General features: G+C 39.5%; 1 protein-coding gene across 1 annotated transcript in view; it reads right to left on the bottom strand.

Moving 5' to 3' along the window:
• Window positions 1-20,570, bottom strand: part of LOC122798603 (protein lifeguard 1-like) — a 279,943-nt gene extending 259,373 nt beyond the window's left edge. Inside the window, exons 1-2 of the mRNA XM_044067679.1 lie at window positions 20,460-20,570; window positions 19,741-20,163 (exon numbers count right to left, since the gene is read on the bottom strand). Of these exons, the coding sequence (XP_043923614.1) occupies window positions 19,741-20,140 (400 nt within the window). The 5' untranslated portion in view covers window positions 20,141-20,163; window positions 20,460-20,570. The remainder of the gene's footprint in view (window positions 1-19,740; window positions 20,164-20,459) is intronic.
• Between the last annotated feature and the right edge of the window lie 489 nt (window positions 20,571-21,059).

Here is a 21,059-nt window from a genome sequence, read left to right as displayed (position 1 = left end):
AACTGTAAATTAAAATAAAGAAAAACAATGAAATCCAGGTTAATAAACATTATTTTCCTTGATAGTTGCCTTCAACTTGAACTGACCACAAGAATTCTGTACTAAGACAAAAGTAAAGGGGGTGGGACAAAGGCTCTAAATCAGGGACATATTTTAAATTTACACATAATCCTCTTTCTCCTATTTTTGGACATGGAGTCAGGGTGTTACATCAACAGTGATAATAATCTAGATGTTCACAATGCCGGGTGACTAGCCCTTCTGCAGTGGTTGCTCTTCCATACCACACACACACACACACACACACACACACACACACACACACACACATGCCCACTCTCAACTGTGGCCAATTTAACCTATCCAGTCCACTCTGTATATGTGTTTGGAATGTAAGAAGAAACTGGGGAACTCAGAGAAAACCTACAGGGACACAGGAAAGGCGTGCGGGCTCCACACAGAAGGCACACCAGCTGAGAATCAAACCAGACTGTGAGGCAAGAACGCCACCCACTGTACCAGTATACCATCCTACAGATTTTAAATATTGCTCTTACAAACTTAGAAAGTTGGTAGTATAAAAGATTTTGCATTATCACACATTTTGTAAAGGAAATGAAGTCTTAAAACTCAAATGTTGGTCATTATTTAGTGGCTTCAATCCTCAAAGATTTACCAGAAAACCACACATTTTTATGAGGAGCAGACCAAAAATATGATGCAAAAATGTGCATATTATATGAAATTCTGGACAGCTGAGAGGTATCTATAGAGTAGTTTTGAAAATACATTCAAATAAATATAAGCAGATACTCAGCAAACAAAAGTACAAAATCACATTTATTTGTCTGATGTGCACTTGTCAACTAGGTGTGTACCAGTATTTATTTTATTTTGCTTTTTAATGTGTTTGATTCTTCATATTGGGAATTTTTAATCTTTAATAAAAACAAGTCAATAAATCAGTTGACAACAGGATTAGATAATTATATTAAACACAGAGCTTCTCCTTTAAGAAGAATCTCAGTTGACTTAATTGCCCAATGGCCACGCTGTTCCTTTAATGTGAATTTCCCAGGTGTCTCTAATTATAAGAGGTTATATGGGTTTGTGTTACTTGGTGCACCTATGGTTTCTTATTTACACTGCTTTTTTTACTCATGCCGTGACTCATCATAGTCACAGCCTTGCAGCATTTATTGATTGTTTCTGGGCAACACACGTTTTGCAATATCATTTTGATAGTACAACTCTGAGTTTGTAGTCTACTTAAAAATTGCACCACATGCATTTACCCTTTCCTTTTCTACTAATCCTGTCAAAAGAGTAGGAAAGCAAATAATTATGTCAATCACTTAATTCATATTAATTTAGGATTTGCAAAGGGTGCATGTTTGAAGACTCAGTCAAGGTAAGTAACTTTACATTAAAACAATATACAATATTAAACACAAAAGTCACAACCACATAATCTCTGGAAAAGCATAATGAAAGATTGCAACTAGGATACTAAACCACATCAGGAGAAAAACTCATGTTCAATATGCACATTTAGTATGACAATGCATGTCATTTTATTAATGCTCTTAAAAACATATGAGACTAGAAACATTCATGTCCTCCCCCACCCTTTTAACGTTGATAAGTAATAGATGTGCTGCAGATGCCAGGGAAGGGAGGAGTAAAGTGAAATGCTTATACCTATTTTTGATCTTTAAGGTGATCTTATTCCTGAAATACGGGAACACCTGATCAAAGCTTTTTCTTGACTTTCAAGCTTCCTAAAACTCAGACACAGACTAATTACACAGGTACAGTCTATGCTGTAGTCCTAACTACTGAGCTGACATTACTAATGCACTGAAAATCGATGGTGTTTACAGATTGTGCGTCTTTTGAGTTTATTACATACAAGTGAACTAATGTCATGTAATGAAACAGTATCCTATAAGTACATGTCTTATGATATCACAAAAGTAAAGTATTGTAGTAACTTGCCATCAAGTAAGAAAAATATGAAATCATTTTGTAAGCAGTTTCTCAAATAAGTATGCAATGTTTTTGCAAACAGGGTAACTGGGTATTTATTTGTTTATTTAAATTTGTTAGCTGGAGTAGAACATTAGGCTCTTTGAACAATTTACAGGTTCAGTCTTGGTATATATAATTTTGTGTCAAACAAGGTATAGACAATAGTGCTGAAAGTGCATTTTGGCAGTAGCTGTTCTGCTCTACTTAGTTAACTAGTTAAGATGTTCATCTGAATCTTTTTGGCCACACTTGTGTTTTAATCTCTGCTAGCATCATGCTTGCTGATTTAGATATGCTGAGTCTTTTCTTGCTGAAATTCTGTGCAGAATACTAAGGCTATTATTTCAGGGTTGGATTCCCTCTACCTCTGTTTGCCTATGTAACTGAGCAAGTTACTTTAACCAGACTGTGATTTGCAACAAATGGTATGCTAAGCTAGACGCCTCAGTGGTTTTCAGGACACCATATTTTGAAGCTATGGACTGGTCCTGACAAAACTATCAGTTTCAATGTCTTTCCTGCTTAGAACGTTAGACCAGTCAATCATTGAGTAAAACAGTGATTACATACAGAGGTCTATGCAGTTTTGGCATTAAAAAGCAGAATTTATTTAATTTAATTTAATTAATTTATTTATTTAGCATTTGTTTACTAGAATAGTCTGACGGGGATGACAAGCATACCCCATTTCAGTGGAGGCCCTGGGAGAAAATCTCTACAATTAGATTAAAACTTAGACAAATATACTGTATAACAAACAGTGAGAAACATATCGCACCAGTTAAGACAGCATTATTTTCAGTTACAGTTCAGCAATATCAAGAATTAAAACAAATACTTGTTAACACATTCAAATCACATTATTAAACACAGGAAAACAGCAATATCATAAGGTCTATTATCTTAATGAAGGATAAAGGAAAAGTTAAATACAGTACATAGGTTGAAAACATACCTCTCAACATCTTAGCGCAAAAAATCTGAACAAAGCCCAACAAAATGGGGGGGACAAAGGCCTAAAAATAGGGACACCTTTTAATATTGCTTTTATAAACTTAGAAAGTTGTTAGAATAACAGGATTTATGTTAGCATGCATTTTCTGAAGGATATGACGTCTGAAAATCAAATACATGTGATTATTTAGTGACTTTAATCGTCAGATCATCCCAGTGATTTGTTAAAAAAACACAATTTTTATGAGGAACAGCCCAAAAATATGAGGCATAAATCTTGACATTCTGCAAAAATCTGTACAGCTGAGAGGTATGGAAAAAGACAAAAGTGTATGAAACAGATGGAGAGAGTTTTTTTGTGGGAAAGTAGATACCAGCCTGGGGTATGGCAGGACCATAACCAGGTTTGGACGAGGTGTTCTTTAAGTAACGTTTTGAGGCCACTTTGGTTTATGATTTCTTTTCGATGGAGAGGGATGGAGTTCCATAGTTTTGCAAAGTAGAGTATAGTGCATCTCCAACCAAGTTCTTAAATTTGGTGGTAATAAGGAGTGACCAAGAACTAGATCATAATTACCTTGCAGGGGAGCAGATTAGCAGAGTATTTTGGTGGGATGGGCAGTTTTCAGATCGATGGAGTAGGGTATGTTTTGTGATTAGTTGTGGACTAATGAGCTGATATGGCAATTCTAACTGTATCTTCTTTTAAGGCAAGGCAATGATGGAAGTAAGAAGGAAGGTTTAAGGCAAATTTTGTAATTTTATTGTAGTATGAGTTTAGTCTAGATTTTAAGTTAAATGTTAGTTAGTATGGGTGAAACATAAAGTAGTGATTGAAGAAGATATGCAGATGCTATGTTTTTCCAATGACATTTGTAAGGTAGTATTTGAATCTGAAAATGTTCTGACTTTTTAATTTTTTTATTACATAAGATACTGTATGTGGTGGTTAAATTTCATATTATAATCTATAATAACATTAGTAGTTTGGTTTGGGATACAAGTCCAAGAGATGAGCTGTTATAGGTAATTGTGAAGGAATTTTTTAAGTGGGAGATATTTCTGGGGTTAAAAAGTACAAGTTCTGTTTTATTAGGGTTTAGAAGGAGCCTGAAGTTGGCTAGCCAGGTTTCTATAGCAAAAAGTCTTGTGTTATTTTTTGTAGTGATAAAAGTTTGGAGGCTGAGCCTAAGAGGGTAGAGTTATCTGCATATTCAGTTAGAGAGGTTTCTTTGGAGGCCTTGTGGAGTGAATTAGTGTAGACAGTAAAATGTAGAGGGCAAAGAATAGATCCCTGCGGTACACTTATAATGACAGGAAGGAAGGTAGAATACATCTGTTGCCACTTGATTGCCTGAAGTCTGCCATTGAGGTAGTTGTGAAACCAGGATATTGCAGACTGTGATAGTTTTAAGGAGGTAAGTTCAACTAGTAGGTTTTGATGTGGAAAAAAATGTGCATTCAGTACTTATCAGACCTATCATTGAGAGCAATGCCCCCTTTGGTATGCACCAAACAAGCACATCCAACAATTGGAACGTCCATGGAGATTCCTCACTACAAGAATACAATGTGTAAGTAACATGTCCTTTGCAGACTACCATATAGCCCTATCCCTTTATTCTGTCTCCTACAGGCTGTTGAAGGGAGATCAATGCCTGACATACAAGGCATCATTGAACTCCACTCTGAAGGACCTCCTGCATAGCCTCAAAACAGATACCACCAGAATTGCATTGTCGCTTCATACAAAGAGGTTCTCTGGTTTGATTCTCAGCTAAAGTACCTCTTGTGTGAAGTCTACATGTCTTCAATGCATTTGTGTGGGTTTGCTGCAGGTGCTCCGGTTTTCTCCCACATTCCAAAGACATGCCTCTGGAACTTTTCTCCCTGGACCGCAACTGAAAATGGGCTCTGCCCCAGTTGGACTTTCCCAGTAAATAAATGTTTAATAAATAAATAAATGTTTGAATGACTACTGGTGCAGTAGACTTAGCTACAGTATATGAGTTAGATTTTGCCAAGGATATAACAGCTAGCCAGCTTCCAAAGCTTCAGAACACCTTCCATGCACCCAAACTGTCAGGCAACTTGAGCGGAGCTGACTAAAAGACAAGTTTGGTTGCCAAGCCCTTCAGAACTTTACTGCAGTTGAAGAGTATGCTCCTCTGAGGCTTTTGAGGATCGACAGTTGGCTCTAGCTTTTCCTTTGTTGGGCAGATTATCTCCCTTCGGGGAAAAACTGTCAGTTTAAAAGTTGTTTAAAGTAACTGAAAAAACAATTTCTGTGGAGAAATTATGTTATTTTACTTTGTGGGGTTGGCACAGTGTTTTAAAGTGCTTTTTACTGTGTTTGTAGGGGGGGACTTTTTAAAGACTTTATTTTTACCAGCACCTGCTGTTTGCTTTCCCTGGGGAAAGAAGCACCATTTTGGCTTGACAATGGAACAAACTGTTGGCCCAATGGTCACTCCTTCTTCCAGCCACAAAAGAAAAAGTTAAGCAAACAGCCTTTGCCACCACAGCAGGCTAGCAATTTGCCTGAGTTGTAGGTCAGTGACTCCACAGTGGTCATTTGCTGTACCTCAGACCACTCATTCTTTACCCCAAATCCCTCTTGTGTATCACCTACAGCCAATATGGACTGGGATTAGCCACATCCTCTGTGACTGTTGGAGTCCCCTCAGTGGGCAAGGTTGAACCACTTTCATTGGTTCTGGAACAGGAAACAGGAAAGGCTTCCCTGTTTTGTCAGAATGTTGTGTCCATCCCTAGAGAAGCTACTGCTGCCTCTAATAACACTATTGGCCCCACTTTTCCTGTCAAAAAAGCAGAAAACTAAGCATGTTATCTACTCCTCTGAAATTTCCTTAGACAGGAGTAGATTACTGGACCTGACTCAGTGTTTAATTTAGGCTATGGATTCTTCTTTTAAAGTAGTTTCTGGTAAAAGAAAGAGGGATGCTTCCCTTCCTTAAGAGATTCAAGATTTTGAATCTGGAGAGGAGGATGAAGAAACAGATACAGGGTTCTCTCCAAAGATTCCTAATTCAGACTCAGAGAAAAGCTCAGTTTGTCATTATCCCTGTGGGGTGTTCTCTTTCTCTTTCTCTGAAACCAGTGTTTTAAGTGGGAGAACACTGAGGTTTGTCAGCCCCTCTGAAACTACTATGAGCTGTTATAGAAAGAATTTTATGTCAATCTCCTGGGTGTTGGGGCAGTGTCCGTTACACACATATGAATAATGCATAACAATAAAACTGAAATAAATATATTATTTTGCTCCCTCTTTAACTAAACGTTTTTCTTAGTTTATTATAATTGCTTATTTCTCATTCAGTTTCTTTTTTCCTAGATTTTCAGTAATTTCTCCTAACTTTAAAGTAGTGAAACATCTATTACACAATAGCTTTACAGGCTCTACTGACAATAACACTGCTGTTTCAGAGTTATGTGAACTCTAAATAATTCATATCTTTATGACAGCCTAGGACTGTGTTATGTAACTGAGAAACCAGGAAATATTTGCTTAGTAAAATTTAAGTTGTAGGAAGGCCCTCCCAATGCTAGCAAAGAAACCATGGTAGTCATAACTATAAACGTTCTATTTTTAATGTTCATCGGTAGCTGTGAGGCATTAGGTCGAGGAGATCATTGAGGAGCCTAGTCAAAATTTTCATTTACCCTGCAATGCTATCTGGCTGTGTGAGTACAGGAAGCATCTTGTTAATTCATATAGTTACAAGTTAATTATAATAACCCCTGAAGATAGTAATCCATCCAATCATTATGAATAACTAAGTAATCCAGTGTGAGATGGCATTCCAAAAACAATAGCCATAAAGCAAGATGTACCTTAAAAGAGACACTTTCATGGTCCATCACAGGCAACACTCGCACTCAACAGATAGGCAGACAGGCAGACACATACGCGTGCACACGCGCACACACACTCACACGCGCGCACACACACACAGACACACACACACATACACACACAGAAACACACACACACACACACACACACACACACACACACACACACACACACACACACACACACACACACACACACACACACACACACACACACACACACACATACACATGCACACACATGCACACACACATATACATGCACTGCCACACCCACACACACACACACACACACACATACTCACACACATTCACATGTATGCATGCACATGTACATACACAGACACACACACACACACACACACACATGCACACAGACACACACACACACACACACACACACACACACATTCACATGTATGCATACACACGTACATACACAGACACACACACACATGTGCACATGTGTGCACAGTTGTGGAATCACACACAAACACACACAATCAGAAATAGTTTAGCTAATGATGCAGTCAAACAGACGATAATACACACAAGCACACAGACCCACATAAATACAATACTCATAACACTTTAGACAATCTAGAAGCCACACAGACATAAAACATACCTAGGAGCATGTTAAACTGGATTCTTTTTACTAGATTAAACACTCTTTTAATGAGCGCTGATACTACAACTCAAATACTCTGAAGGCTACTTTCAGGAAGCACTAAACTAAGTGTTTCCACCATGTTGGGGAGCACTCCCATACCGTCAGGATTTAAATATACCTACTCCACAGCTGGACAACAGTGAGGTAAAGAGCAAATTCTCTTAGCAGTGAAAGTGATTTTCAGTGGTTTTGATTTGTAGGATCAGCACTCGCTTAAAGTGTGTTCGATGTACTGACTTGCTCCCATTATATCAGTTAAAAAACACGTCTTTGGAAGTGAAGTGTCAACCACATAAACACAGGGATGTGGTTCAGATAATGAGCTTTATGAGTTCAAAGTCTGTCAGCAAGCCACAAAACTTAGGTTAAATTACAGTTTTCAGAAAAACTGGGGCACTCATGAATAATTAATTAGAGACATCAGCAAGGTCACATAAGCTGTGTAGTGATTTAGACACCCCTACCATACTCTCAACCTCCAGATGAGAAAATCTGGGACAAAGAACCTTAAAATCAGAGACAATCAGGGAAGCTAATTAACATAAAATATGCATATTTAAACAAGCAAAAACTGAAGGTAATGCTACTCAATGCTAGAAGTCTAAATCTCAAAATGCACTCACTCGAGGCACTCCTTAAAATGGAGAACATTGATGTCTGTGCAGTGACTGAGGCCTGGTTCAAGGCTCCAGAGAGCACCCCTGCATTACCAGGCTATAACTCATACCACACTTTTCGGCCATCTAACCTGGACCGGAACACCAAAGGCAGAGGTGTGTCCATATTCATTAAGGATATCCAGACCTCCAGGCTAGTTGCTCAGCATAATGCAGACAAGGTTATCCAAGTGCAACTAACTCTGGGCAAAACTGCAATCCAAATTGTAGCTTGCTACAGATCCCCCACTGTGCCCCAGGATTCCCACTCTTCTTTTCTTGATATACTGGAAAATATTAGGGTTCAAGCGATTTCAACTACCCCACCATTAACTGGGAAAACTACTCATGTACCAACTCCTTCGCTCAACGCTTTCTGGAATTCATAAATTCCAATGCCCTGGATCAGCTTATCCACACCCCCATCAGGTGCAACAATATCCTTGACCTAGGCATTACCAATATGAGTGACCGGTGATCCACACCTGAAGTCAACTCCTCGTTGGTCAGATCTGACCATAAGCTAATCACCCTAGATATCCACATCCTGCTTCCACCCCCATTAAGGAAACCATGGAAAAAATTTCTCCAAAGCCAACTTCATGCTTCTTAAGATAGAAGTGGTGAACTTCATGACACCCATGCAGATGGACAATACAGTTACGACTGCTGAATCCTACACAAATGCACTCTATAAGCAGTTACATGAGGGCATGGATCATGCTATCCCAAACAGAACCAAGACGCTATCCTCCAAAAAAAGGAAGCCAATCTGGTTGTCCCCTGCCATAAACAAACTCTACAACAGAAGGAAGAAATTGTTGCAAAAGAGCGTAAAAGCCCATGAGTGGAGGAGCTCCCTGGTCAGCCTCAGGAAGAAGCTGAGATCCCTTATAAGATCCTCCAAAGCTAGCTATGAAAACAAGATTGCCACTGATTCTAAGGACAACCACAAAGCATTCTATAGCTATGTCAAGAATCTCAGTGGCAACACCCAGATCTGTTCTGAGTTACAGCACAATGGCACAAAAATTACAGAACAAACTGATATTGCCAACATCCTGGCAGATAGGTTCAGTGCTAACTTTACCCCCTCTCACCCCCGAAAGGGCCCATATTTATACAGGAAGAATGCAGAGTCCCTGTAATGACAACTTCACAGGTAAAAGCAGCATTCTCTAAAGCCAAAAACACAGCATCCATGGCACCGGACAACATCCCAGGCTGCGTTTTACATGAACTTCAGAACGAACTGGCTCCCCACCTAAGCACCATGTTCAGTCATAGCCTCATATCAGGCTTTGTGCCCACTGAATGGCGCACAGCAACAGTTATCCCACTCCACAAAGGGGGAGCCACCACTGATCCTGGGAACTATCACCCTATTAGCCTCATCTGCAAGGCCATGGAACGTATCATCATGGAATTCATAAACAAAGACATTGGTAACCTCCAAACTCTGGACCCCACCCAGTTTGGGTTTGTGAAAGGCCTATCTTGCCTCCTGAACCTGGCCGACTTCTTTGAGGCAGTCACCAAAGCCGTAGTTGAGGGTAAGGTGGTTCACACAGCCTATCTTGACCTCGCCAAGGCTTTTGACACCATCCCCCATTCTGGAATTATAGCTAAACTCAATAAATTAGGTATAAATCCCTATGTCACAAGATGGGTTGCCAAATGGCTCACTGACAAAACTCACAGTGTAAAAGTTGCAGACTCCAAATCTGACTTCAAACCAGTGACAAGTGGAGTACCACAGGGTTCAGTCTTGGGACCGCTCCTGTTTGGTATCTACTTCTCTGAAGTACAGGCTAACACAGAAGGCCTCTGGCTAACGACGTTTGCAGATGACTGCAAACTAGGAGCTATAGTCTAGTCCCCAAATGATGTGGACATCCTACAGAAGGGCCTCACTGAGACAGATGCCTGGTGTCAGAGGCATGGTCTCAAGCTCAATGCCAAAAGTGCATTGTTATTCCCTTTGTTAAAAACTCTGTTCCCATGAACTACCACATAAGCAGCAGTTTTCTTAACACCGAAAGTGTGATAAGAGACCTTGGGACCCAGGTAGACAGTAGTCTCTCCTTTGATAATCACATTGCCACAGTAGTTAGGAAATCCTTCTACATAGCACATCTCATCACAAAAGGGTTCTCATCCAGGAAAAAAGAGGTCATTGTTCCCCACTACTCGACACTCATTTTACCCATTGTAGAGTACAACGCCCCTATTGGAATGTACCTCACAAGACATCTGCAGCAGCTGGAAAGGCCACAGAAGTACCTCACAAAGAGAATTACTGGCCTCAAACAGATGCCCTACACTGAACATCTCAAAAAACTCCAGCTTTATTCTGTAGCATATCGCCTACTCCAAGGTGATGTCTGCCTAACATATGAAGCTATGTCAAATCCAGAGCTGTTGGACATGCTACACCTAAAGAAATCCCAATCCCTTCAAGCTACATGCTCTAGGGACCTAAACCTTGTCACCACAATAAACAGGACTTGCTGGAGGGATAGATTCCTGTCTCAGAGACTTCCCATACTCTGGAACAAGCTACCCATCTATATCAAGCAAAGTTCCTCATTAACACTCTTCAAGAAAAATCTGGATGATTAGTTGGGAAATAGGAAATACACCCCGGGGATCACTTCTGTGGTTCTGCTCGACAGGGGCACAGGAAATTAATTTCTTGGGTTGGCGTAAGCCAGGGAACTTTGTTGGCTAGGCTTACTTAGGCCCTTGGGCCAATAGCCTAGTACCTACCTATGAACCTCTGAACCTATGAACATTAGTGGACTCGCCCACACATTCAATTCAGATAGGGCATGATTTTAGAGCAATTTTTTTATTAAAAGAGTTGTATACATACACAAACACAGATATGCTCAAAATATGAGATTATTCATATTTTCAGCTGTCTACAACTCAAGTAATACATGCCATGCACCAGAAAATACCCCCAACCTCGCCCACTCAAATGGCAGAGAGAAGAAAATAAAGACAGTTAACTCATTTGCCTTCAGTACTAGTGAAATCCTTAAAAATTGAATGCCACTGAAATATATCAGAGTATACTTAGACTAAAGGTACTATCAACAGGATCAAGGGACAGATAAGGCAAGTAAGGCAGAAAGAAAATGGGAGGATTAATTCATCTGACAGACAGATTCTATATTTCCTTCAGTGTTCCAGCAAAAATACAATATATATGAAAAATAAAACTCAGTAGCTGATTTGCTCAGACATTTAGCACCAACCCTACACAGAGCATATTTAAAATATATTACTATCAAATAAATGAATTGGCTATAGCCATAAAGAAAATGTTAACGACACATTAGAAATAAAAACGTTTAACAATTAAAATCCTAATACTTTTGCTGCTGTTGTAGACAAAACAAGTGTTATTATTGATTCTGAGACTGTTTGGCTAATTAGCATCCAAGTTACTTACCTGTTATGCAGGGCAAAGTTTAAAATAAAATCCAATCCACAGCACAACCCGCAAGTCCTTCTCTTCCTTATTGTAGTACAACTGAGCAAGAGCCTCAGACCTCCTGTGAATAATTCCTGTAGCAATTCTTCTCCGGACTGGAACCCACGTTTCCTCCAATGATTGGTAATGACAGCGGCACTCTCAACTCCAAAATCCAACTTTATTCTCCACAGCTGACAGTCCAAAACTGTTTTCACAGCTCTCCTTGAGTTTCGGTACAGTAGCAGTCCTCAAGGCTTGATCTTGCTGTCCCCTTGTTGAGTATGTAGCCCTCTTCCAATCTCTCGATGAGTACATTCCTTAACCTTCCAGCTAGAAATGGTCAGCCATGAACAAGCAGCTGTCACTTCTGCCTTGCTTAATACACAGACTAAGATGACCTAACTGAAAATAATAGCCATCTCCGGTCCGCCACTGCATATTAAGTAGTAAACGAAAATAATGCAAGAAGCTATCTGGCGGTGCTGCATGCAAATTAGATGCTGTAAAGTGACACTCTGATTGGCGGAGACATCTACAGCCAAACAGAGGTCACTTTACTTTAAATCTCGGGTCCACAATCACCCAAATAAGGCAATCTTGGACTGAAGCTTATTTAAGCTTAAAAAATGGTGCTCTCAGGAAATTCAGGATGATTGAAAGCTATTACCCCTACCTTGTCATTTTTAGCAACTTGACACTAAGAGTATGTCAAGAGCAGAGAATGAACTGCCCATAAATACAGAGTTAAGTAATTACTTTTGAGGCTCTACATTGAATATCTGATGCCCAACAGTTTTTAACACTAAGATTCCCAGTAACACTCCTACAATCCTGCTGACCTTTGCAGGAAAAATGTAAACTAAGCAACTTAATGCATTTATGTAAAATATAAAATTGGGATTGAACCTATCCATATGAAAGCTCTGCCCTTCCCCTCAACCAAATATGCTACCTTGTGATCGCACCAAGTAGGACAAAAGGAAATCAATGTATTTGCCTTTGTCCTAGGTAATGCAACCTCAGAAGTAGCATATTTAGAGACAGAGATGTTACAGAGATTCCCTCATATTATGGGGGTTCCCTACTATACAAAAACGTGTTCATAGGATCATAGGATCATATGATTATAGGAAGTTACTAGGCTATTGACCCTGAGGCCCTTATAAGCCTAGCCAAGAGTTTAGCCCATGCATAGACAAATCAGCACCCGATGCCCCTGTCCAGTAGGGACACGGGTGGAATCCCAGGGATGTATTTTCTATTTCCCATCCAGTTATCCAGGTTGTGCTTAAAAAGGGGTCATTGTATTGGATAAATTCATTATCTATATTTTACCAGCTTGCCAGTTAGTGGTAGTGGGAAACTGGTCCTTCATATGCTCACTGTGATATGTTGGGTGTTGATAATTCAGAGTAGACTCATCTTTGATATTTAATGAAAAAGACTGAGGACATCTGAAACTTACTGTAGCTACAGAGAGCATCTATGTTCATTGCACAGTGTGTTTTCCAGATAGTGTGTGCACATAATCTAAACAGCTCACCAGATATCTTACCATCCAGGGCAGAGCCATATCTGCAGATCACTGTTTTTATTTTTAACATCAGCCAACCAATGAGCCATCAATGGATTTTTTTCTTTAAGCTCTACCTTTCACACTGAGCATAACCAAATTAGCCCATGTGGTAGTTATGCAGGGGGAGTGAGTGAAGGTTGTGTTACTCCCCTCAAAAGTAACTCTGCCTTCCTTACACGTAGATGCCTCCATCCCATTTCTGGTCTGCATTGGGGATTACTGGTGGAGCATGTTCCCCAGATCACATGCCTCTAAACCTTCTCTTGTGAGAACTACACTTCAGCAGGTTTTTTTTTTTTTTTTGTAGTGTAGCAATCTGCCATTTTGGTCACTCAGTGCAGACAACTTTTGATGATTAACAGCTGCTGAAAGAGTGAAAACCACTTTGTGAATCCAAATCAGGCATTTTCATTTGTATTTAACAGCAAACATCCTTTTTGGTTGAGTTCAAATTTTTGGGATTCTGGTCTTGGGAGAATATGCAAACTGCACAGGCAGTAACTAAAGTAGGAATCAAACCCATAACTTGTGAGGCAGCAACACTATTGTGATGTTTAACATTTTTTGATTTAGTTCAAATTGTAAGGTCTACTTTGAACTTGGCCATTTGCAATACAAAAATTAATCTAATTTTGCACATACCTGTGATGTGACCACTGTGTTTACAGATGTATCTATCAGGTACTACTATTATGCATGAATAAGACAGCAAACTAAGTAATTCTTCTCCTTCTTCTTCCTTTGGCTTTTCCAGTTAGGGGTCGCCACAGCGGATCACCTGTCCACTCATGATTGGCAGTGGAGTTTTACGGTGTTGAGTTGGCAGCTCAGCTAAGTAATTCTGATTCCCCATTTTATAATTAAGTATTCTACTTATAATAAATGGCAAATTAATCTATGTTTCTTAAATTGTATTAAAATATGCTTATTTGGTCATATTCACATGAAGGGGAAGTGAGGAAATGCACAAACCATATCTAGTTTTACAAGATCTTGCTTTTGTGTTATCATTTCTGTTATATACATGGCCCTGTATGCATGAAGGTCTGATTTCATGGCTACGTGCAGTTCATTGAGTCCACAGATGGAAGTTATAGCCACCAAACCCAGGCCTGCAGGATGTAGTTTGTTCGTAGTTCATCACTTTAACCACAGTTACATTTTGAAAGTCAATTTCTTGTTCCCCAAACACAGACATCTTAACATAGAACATTAGAAATACTGAGTGAATGCATCCTAATGATGTTAAATCATGATAGCTACAAACTTTACACAACACATGCCTACTGCATATCCATAATACTGAGCTTAAAAATGTTTGGCTGTTGTAGAGAAACTTGTGGAAGACAAACAATATCAAGGAGACTCTGCTGTAAGGAGGATAAGCCTGGGCATACCTCTCAACTCTCCAGAATTTTGCAGCATGTTGCATCATATTTTTGGTTTGTTCCTCAATTTATGGCTTTCTGGCAAATCGTTGAAGACCGAAGTCACTAAATAATGACAGCCATTTAAGTTTCAGACTTCATATGCTTCAGAATATGTATGATAATACAAAACCTGTTGCAATTTTCTAAGTTTATAACAGCAGTTAAAATCTGTCCCTTTTATTAAGCCTTTTTCTTCCAATTATATTTGTCTTTGTCCAGAATTCTTGCACTCAAGAGGTTAAAAGGTATTTCTGGGGGTCTGTTAGAATGCTGACTAGAAACAACTGACAGCACAACAGAAAACAAGGTGTGAAAGGAGGTACCATGTCTAATAGATGGGATAGAGAGAAATCAACTCATTTGATGCAGAGTTTGTGGGAGTCAGACTAGAGTCTCTTGTGCTATCTATTCTGTATCTAAAATCCTAAATATTAGAGAGGTGTTCACCAATCCAGTCCTATCTACAGAAAGAATTTAAGTCTAGTAAATGTAACCAACAAATGTCTGGGTCATGAGTTAGGAAGAGACTGCGGGTCACAAGCAAAAAATGACCAACTGGACAGCATAAGAGTATTAACGAAAAATATACCAAGGCAAAATAGAAGTAACACTGACATAAAATTGAGCTTAACAGTTGTCCTACAATTCCTCAGGCAGTGTTAAGCACTGTTTTGGAACCATATAGCATTATGGGGCAGAATTCCACAGTTTTATTTTATTTATTTATTGACATTTGTTAACCGGGTTAGTCCAGCTGGGTTTGCGGCCCATGTTCAGTGGAGACCTGAGGAGAAAAGCTCCATTAAACACATAGTTTACAGCAAAATAAATCTTTAGCATGAAAAATTTAATTAATAATAAAAACAAGTAGAACATATAACAATATGGTGCAAAAAAACAGTGTACAGGTAATATTTTACAGAGTAACAATGTATTTACATATTTACAAGAAGAGTTTAATCATCAGAAAAAAGGTAACAGAGATAAGAAGGTCTCTGTGATAGAGGCATACAAGTTGTATGTGGGGTAGATTAAGGAGGGGAGAGGAAAGTTTAGGTTGGGGCTTGGCAGGGACAGATTTTAAAGTTAAGTAAAGGAATTTTGAGTTTTTCTTTAAAGCGGTTGGGTGAATGATGGAACATATCTCTCTGGGAAGTTTGTTCCAAGCTTGGGTAATGGAATATTTGTAAAGGAGTTTGCCTATTATTTTTTTGGGTTGGTAAGTATGTAGTGGTAATTAATTAGAGGTACAGAGAGTATGAGAAGGAGAATAGATTGAGATGAGGGTAGCGAGAGCAGGGCAGGATGAAGGTTTGTAAAGCATGGAGTGTAGCATTTGAAGTTGTGATAACAACAGTAAATGGGGGAATTCAAGCCAGTGGAGAGAATTTCAGGATAGGCAGTGATGTGCATTATATGGAGCGTTAGTGATAAATCTAGCTATCTTATGGTAAGTTTGTTGGAGTTTGTTTAAGGTTGTAGTTTGAATGTTGGTAAACACAGGGGCTGCATAAGTGAGGGAGAGTAGGAGAAAGGCTTGGGCAAGGGAGAGTCTCATATTTGGAGTTAGGAATTTTTTGTTGCAGTAAAGTAAACCCAGTTTCTGGTGTGTCTTTTTTATACTTTGGAGTATGTGCATATTGAATTTGAGTTTGTCGTTGATGATTATACCTAAGAGTTTAGTGTGAGCTTCAGGTTTGATTGTGTTATTTGAGTAAGCGATGGTAAAGGTGGATTTGTGGAGAGCGAGTGAACGGGGAAGAAACAGTAAGAGTTTGGTCTTTTTAGGGTTAAGGATGAGGAGGTTACTGGCTAGCCATTGTTTGGTAGATAGGAAGACCTGTTGAGTACAAGTGTGGAGTTCAGAGATGTTGTCAGAGATGGAGATGAGAGTAGAATCATCGGCATATTGGATGAGGGAGGACTGTTTGCATGATGTGTGGAGGTCATTCCTAACGACATTGAACAGGAGGGGACCCAGGATGGAGCCTTTGAGTACTCCCATTGGAACAGGTATGAAAGGAGAAGAGGAAGAGAGCCATTTAACAGATTGCTGTCTGCATGATAAGTAGCTGGAGAACCACGCAAGGGAGGAGGAGGAGAATAGATTGAGATTAGCAAGTTTAGATTTCAGAAGAGGATGGGAGACTATATCAAAGGCCTTGGAAAGGTCAAGGAAGAGACAGGAGATGAGTTTATTATTGTCTAGGCCCTCTGCAATGGTATGGGTGAAGGATAGGAAGGCAGTAGTTGTGTTGTGGGTTGGACGATAACCATCTGGGTGGGACTGAGAAGAATGTGTGTGAGGAGGTGGTTTAGAACTTGTGAGTGGACACATTTTTCTAGAATCTTGGAGAGGGGTGGTAGGATAGCTATGGGGTGGTAGTTAGATGGGTTGGTAGAGTTACCACCTTTATGTAGTGGGATGGTGAACAAGGATTTCCAAAGGGTTGGGACAGTGGATTCCTGTATAGATCGATTGATTAGAATGGACACTGGATAAGCTATGGTATCAGCAGCTAGTTTGAGGTAGGTAGGAGGTAGATTATATGTGGTGGGAGAGCAGGGTTTGAGCTTATTAAGAAGAGATCGGATATAGGAAGTAGAAACAGGATGTAAAGAGAAAGGAGGTATATTAGGTAGATTTGGAGGGATAGACAGAGGAGTAGTGCTACCGTTTGTTGGTATGAGTGTATGGTTAGTATCTATATAGTGTTTATTAAGTAGGGTAGTTGTTTCTAGAGGGGATGTGTTGGGGTTGGGGTAGGGGCAGGGGTTTGATGGAGGGCCTGGTGAAAGAATGTTGTTAATGGTGGACCAGAACCTCTGAGGGTTGGATTTGCTATTGAGTTGGGCAGAATTGTAAAAGGACTTTTTTATCTGCATTGGTTTGTTTCTTAGTAAGATTTCTGAGATGTCTATAGCTGTGGAGAAAGTGTAAGTCTTTGGTTTGGATCCAGGTTTTCCAGGCTTTATTTCTTTTGGGCATAAGGGACTTAGTTTCTTTGGAAAGCCAAGGAGCAAAATTGGATTTTATTCTAATCTTTCTGGGAGGAGCAAGGTTATTTATGGGGTTCAAGAAGATGCTATTAAATCTATTTACTGCGTCATTTAGAGGGATTAGTTTTAAGGTGGAGGTGGGATTACATCAAGGATCAGTTCTGAGCCCTTTCTTATTTGCAATGGTGATGGACAGGTTGACAGATGAGATCAGACAGGAGTTCCCATGGACTATGATGTTTGCAGATGACATTGTGATCTGTAGTGAGAGTAGGGAACAGGTGAAGGAGACCCTGTAGAGATGGCGATATGCTCTAGAGAGAAGAGGAATGAAGGTCAGCAGGAATAAGACAGAATATATGTGTGTGAATTAGAGGGAGGATAGAGGAATGGTGAGGATGCAAGGAGTAGAGGTGTTGAAGGTGGATGAGTTTAAATACTTGGAATTAATAGTTCAGAGTAACAGTGAGTGTGGAAGAGAGGTGAAGAAGAGAATACAGGTAGGATGGAGTGGGTGGAGAAGAGTGTCAGGAGTGATTTGTGACAGACGAGTCCAGTAAGAGTGAAAGGGAAGGTCTACAAGGGGGTATTGAGACCAGCTATGTTATATGGGTTGGAGACAGTGGCATTGACAAAAAGACAGGTGTTAGAGCTGGATGTGGCAGAGTTAAAGATGTTAAGATTTGCATTGGGTGTGACGAGGGTGGACAGGATCAGGAATAAGTATATTAGAGGGTCAGCCCAGGTTAGAAGGTTTGGAGACAAAGCCAGAGAGGCAAGATTATGTTGGTTTGGACATGTGCTGAGGAGGGATGCTGAGTATATTGGAAAAAAGATGCTAAGGATGAAGCTGCCAGGTAACAGGAAAAGAGGAAGGCCTAAGATAATATTTATGGATGTGGTGAGAGAGGACATGCAGGTGGTTGGTGTGACAGAGCAAGATGCAGAGGACAGGAAGAAATGGAAACAGATGATCCGCTGTAGTGACCCCTAACGGGAAAAGCCGAAAGAGTAAGATGATGAGTTTAAGGAATGACCAGTCAGTGGAAGATAATATAGAGTTAAACTGGGTTAGATTTAAGTTATAAAGTTTACTGTAGTTTCAATAAAGGTGATGTTTGGGAGGTTGGGTGTGGTATCTGAGCACAGAGGTGGGGAGGTGATCACTAAGTTGGTCTGATAGAGTAGTGGGGTTGTGGTAGAGGTGAGGGGCGTTGGTGAGTATCCAGACTATTATAGAGCTATTTTTTTTTCTGTATTTAGAATTGAGCAGGCAGTACTGTAAGTAGGCAGTAAGTGATGACAAGAGCATGTGTTGTTACTGCAAATTACATCACACCCGGGTGGGTCAACATGAGGAGAAAATAGATGTTTTCACATACAAGGTGTGATGTTATTGGTATACCCACACTTCACTGCAGCACGTTTATCCAAGTGTTTTTTTGTGATTTTTTTTTTACATTGTAATTAATTTAATCACACTTATTTTTATTGTACAAGACATTGGTGCACTTTTTTCACTCTTCCCTAGGGCAGTACAATCGTGGAGTAGTACACATAAGTTAAGGGTGATGGGAAGCAAGCCGTACAAATATGACTCATTAAGTGTTTAGACCCAATGTAGAGAAACACCATCAAGTGTATTTTATAGGTACTATATGAAAGGTTCATAGGTAAGTACTAGGTAGCTGCCCTTGCAGGTCATTTTAAGCCTAGCTAATTTCCCTTCAAAGGTGAGAATCAAACCTTGTACCTTGTGTCTGTCAAGTAAACATCTTTACCATTTTGCCAACCCACCCCATATATATTTTGAGTGATAATATTATTACTTTTTCTGTGCTTGATCTAAACACTGTGATGTCTATGCTCATCCTTGTGGCTTATTAGAGAATTGGATGTCTTTAATTTACACAGCCATAGTATAATAACAAATAATTTAATTGAGGCATCTGTTAGTAAACAGACCAATGTCTAAATAAATAAAAAAGACAGCAGGCCATGCCCTCACTTGACGTTGCAATATTTGAAAACAAATTAATGAGGGCATGATTCCGACTCACCTCTTCGCATGACTTTGTCTGAGAAAGAATCTTCTGTTTGATTTTCAAAACCATGCTGGTATTCTGGAAGTCCGTCTTCTGCAGATGGGGGTCCTTTAGAGAAGGCTGATGGTGAGTTTGCTGGTGGGTAGCATGGCAGAGGCTGGGGAGAGTAGACTGGATATTCGTGAGGTGGTTGAGGGCCAGTAGTGTTCCACTGAAAATGATCTTGGTTAGGATACCCCATTCCCTGTTGATAGGGATGGAATTGCTGTTGAGGCAGAGATGTTGTGGAGTGCAGCTTGGTAGATACAGATGGATCGGGATAAGGTTGTCCTTGGGGGTACGGTGCAACAGGATAGGGAGGATGCGAAACATATCTTGCATCTTCAAAAGCACTATCTGCATTTTGCCTGTCCATCCTAAATATCCAGTCAGCAGTTTCTGTATACAAAAAAAAAAACACTCACAACTAGTATTTCCATCTAATTCTCATTTGGATACAGCTACTGTTACGTTCGCCACATATTTTACTGCTGAAAATTCTATTATTTCACAAAACATTACTTTCAATTTCTTTTTTATGCCTTTGCAAGTCATTTAAAATCTTAAAGGGAAAAGGCAGATTAAAAAAAGGTAACTGCAAAATGAAGGCTAACATTTTCAAATGTTATTACCAGACATGTAGAATGACTAATTCCACTAAGGTTTAAATAAATTACTGAATTTATGATGCTTACCTTTATAAGAAAAGATTTTAAATAAAATTCAGTAGAAAACAGTCTCTGTGTGCCGTACCAGTTTGTGCAGAGAGCTAAGTCTGCTGTCACCAGGTTGTTTTATTTGCTCAGTATCTGATAAGAGAAAAAATCAGAGGTGAAAGGTAACTTGGAGGAAGTGAAAAAAAGATGAGAGCTAATAGTATTTGAGAAATGAAAGCTGATGACCATAAAAGATACATACACCCACATACGCGTGCACACTCTCTCACATTCACACACACACACACACACACACACACACACACACACACACACACACACACACACACACACACACACACACAGTATAGTTTTATTATTATTACTATCTATTGCACTATAATGCAGAATGAGAACAACATTCCTTCCAGGCTGCTGTATAGAACTTTCTTTCTAAGATTAACATTGGAAATTTAGTACATAATAAAAAATGCAGAAGAAAAAAATTATCTAAGTGGTTGTAGTTGAGGTCCGAGGGGAAGGTAACTTCAGGAAATGAAAACAGTAATGAAAGCTGATTATTTTTTTTATATGAGAGATGAAATTTAAATTTGATGGCTTTCCATTTAAATTAAAAGT

The sequence above is a fragment of the Protopterus annectens genome, chromosome 3.part1 (assembly GCF_019279795.1).
Source record: "Protopterus annectens isolate FY-2018-M chromosome 3.part1, PAN1.0, whole genome shotgun sequence".
Lineage (NCBI taxonomy): Eukaryota > Metazoa > Chordata > Ceratodontiformes > Protopteridae > Protopterus > Protopterus annectens.
Note: the sequence above shows the minus strand (reverse complement) of the source record. Positions and strands in the feature narration are given on the sequence as shown.